At 55.5% G+C, this 2,748-nt stretch overlaps 1 protein-coding gene across 1 annotated transcript in view; it reads left to right on the forward strand.

Moving 5' to 3' along the window:
• The first annotated feature begins 1,874 nt into the window (after positions 1–1,874).
• The window catches only part of GUITHDRAFT_154164 (hypothetical protein), a 2,691-nt gene continuing 1,817 nt past the window's right edge, over positions 1,875–2,748 (forward strand). The window contains exons 1-3 of the mRNA XM_005827269.1: positions 1,875–2,088; positions 2,379–2,630; positions 2,681–2,728. Coding sequence (XP_005827326.1) covers positions 2,002–2,088; positions 2,379–2,630; positions 2,681–2,728 — 387 coding nt within the window. The 5' untranslated portion in view covers positions 1,875–2,001. The remainder of the gene's footprint in view (positions 2,089–2,378; positions 2,631–2,680; positions 2,729–2,748) is intronic.

A 2,748-nucleotide genomic window follows, 5' to 3' on the forward strand; every position in this document is an offset into this window, starting at 1 on the left:
AAGCATGTCACTTATCACAAATTCTTTCATATCTCCCACTTCTACTCTTGACTTCTCGTCTTCTGTCGCTTCCTGCCTGCATTTCGCTTCGTACCTCCTCCGCCCATGGTACAGCCCACTGATCGGAGCAACTTTAAACCACCCTACGCTTATTTTTAAGCACCATTTGCTTATTTTTAACCCTATTGACAACCACATCTCAGTACCACCCCACCCTCCCATCCATATCTTGTAGTACCCCCTGATTCGATCTGAGGGCCGTGGTACTACCCACCCCTGAGTATCTACCACAAACATCTATGAAATTAGTACCACCCCTACCTTTTGTTAGTGATGGCTCCAACGTACCCGTACTGTGGGCCCATGCGACTCGACCACCCCTGACTCTTGACCCCCTGTTCTTCCTTTCATCACCCCTACATACGTATCACATGGAAATAGTACCCCTTTCCTGCCACTCAAAGACGTTAAAATGTACCGGTACTTGAACTACCCAAGTAGACTCAGACCCTTGCGTCTAAGTACCCCACCCCTTCGAAATCTCGTCCAAAACTGAACTGCCGGTTGAGTGCAGAAAATGAGTTGGAATGGAATCTTGGAGGGAGGGAGGGAGGGAGGGAGGGAGGAGGAGAGGAGGGAGAGACAAGGAGGAACGGAGGAGATATCAGGATAGATATTCGATATATGATGGCAGACCATGTAGAGTTGTGCTTGAAACGATGCGATGAATCTTCTTGCAGCAAATTAGTTGGAAGTTTCTGTTTTTGGTGATTTGATGCCCAAAAACTTGAACAACAGAAAGAGATGGAGCATGAATGCAAGGACATGAAGAGATAGTGATTTCAGATCAGATGATGATAGGTTTGAAGACACCGATGAAAGGATCCAATAGGCATCGCCACAGGTTGTGAGGGATGGTGTAGACAGGGTCAAGGGTGGCCCCCACAACACGAAGCTCTGTAGAGAAGCTCCAATGCATAGGATGATGCTCTGTCGAGTAGCAGACAAACGCCATGAGCTACGAGAGATGCGAGAGAGATATTTCCACAGAATGGGAATCATGCAGAGGCCATGGCGATGTAGCAAGTGTGTTTTCGATGCGGAGCCCCTGATGACACATCGGATCTCTCTCCCCCCCCTCCCCCCTCCCCCCCTTCCCCTGTGACGGATTTCCTTGTCAGCTCTGACTGCTTCCCTCCTATCAGGCATGCATGGCTCTTGTCTCTCACAGACTCTGACTTCTTCGGCCTCCACACGTCTGTCGCTCGCTCGCTCTCCTTGTGGCCTGACTTCCACCTCAGTGAACGACCCCGTTCCCCCTGCTTCCTCCCGCAGAGCAAGGAGCAGCGGTATGCCCGACATGTCGTTGACTGCTCTGCACCTGCTGACGGAGGCGCAGGCCAGAGATCTGACGTGTCATCAGACCCTCGTCGGCATCATGACACGCACATCACCAAGTTCTATCAGTTCGAGACGAGCTCGGGGCAGAGCGAGCGAGGCAGCTCCAGCTCGCGGTCCTCGCGCTCTCTGGGGACTTCCAACGCGACAGACGGGGAGGAGGAGAAGGGGTTTCTGAGCTCCCTGGTCGACCGGGAAGCCGTGGGTCCGATGGGTGAGGTGATGATCACGGGAAGGAGAAAGCAGAATGACTGCAAGAAGGTCAGCGAAAACTTCTACTCCTCCTCCTTCACATTCTCTTCCCCCTCCCCCCGCCACCCCTCCTCTAATCTCATCCTCTTCTCTCTGACATGCCTGCCCCTGGCTCAACCGTTCCCTTCCGCCCTCCCCACTCTCCTCCCGTCTCTCCTCCCCATTCTCCTCCCCCCTCTCTTCCCCCTTCTCTTCCCCCCTCTCACTTCGTCCTCTTCCCAGGACGCGAACATCGAGAGGCTCGTCGGTGTGGACGTGGCACCTGCTGTGGGCTTGCGGGTGGTGACATCGAGCCGGGCAAGGGACGTGAGCAAGGTCGGACTTCCCTGCCCAGGGACGATCGTCAGCCTGATGAAGGAGGGGCGAGCGTGTGCGGTGAAGTGGGACGATGGTGACGGGCCGTACAAGTATGGCACTTCGAATGCTACAGGGTATCAGGTGATCCCTTCCCTCCTCCCCCCTCCCACCTGCCCCTCCTCTTTCGGCTCCCTCCTCCGCCTCCCTCCCTCGTCTTAACTCTTCCTTCTTCCCTCCATCGCTTCCCTCTACCTCCTCCCTCCCTCTCATCCTCCACAGCCATCATTTCACAAGCTCTAGCCCGCTCTTCCCTCCCTTCTCTTCGTTCCTCACCTCCCCTTTGCGAGTCTCTCCGCTCCTTCCGTCCTCCTTCTCTCCTACCTCCGGCCTCGCACTCCCTCCTCCCGCACGCTTCTGAACCTTGCCACCAGCTTGCCGCCATCTCCCCGCAGCACGAGCCCAGCCTTCCCAAACAGTGGGGCAAGAGGATCATGAGGGTTGTCTCCACCATGTCCGAGAGGATGCAGGAAAAGTTTGCGCGTCTGCAGCAGATGCTGACGTCAGCTGGGTACGAGCTGGACTACAAGCAGGGGAGGGCCAGCAACGCTCTCGTCGAGCTGGGAACCACCCACAAGCACATCTGCTTCTGCGTCATCTTCCTCACCCACGAACTCCTCAAGGAGGTGGGCTTCAGCTGGAGGGTGCCGACTCAACGCTCATGCTCATTGTCCAGGTGCGGTCCGGGGGATTCGTAAGGTCAGAGATAGAGTTCTTGCAACAGGTACTCCTCTCCTCTCCTCT

Source organism: Guillardia theta, assembly GCF_000315625.1.
Source record: "Guillardia theta CCMP2712 unplaced genomic scaffold GUITHscaffold_68, whole genome shotgun sequence".
In the NCBI taxonomy this organism is placed as follows: domain Eukaryota; class Cryptophyceae; order Pyrenomonadales; family Geminigeraceae; genus Guillardia; species Guillardia theta.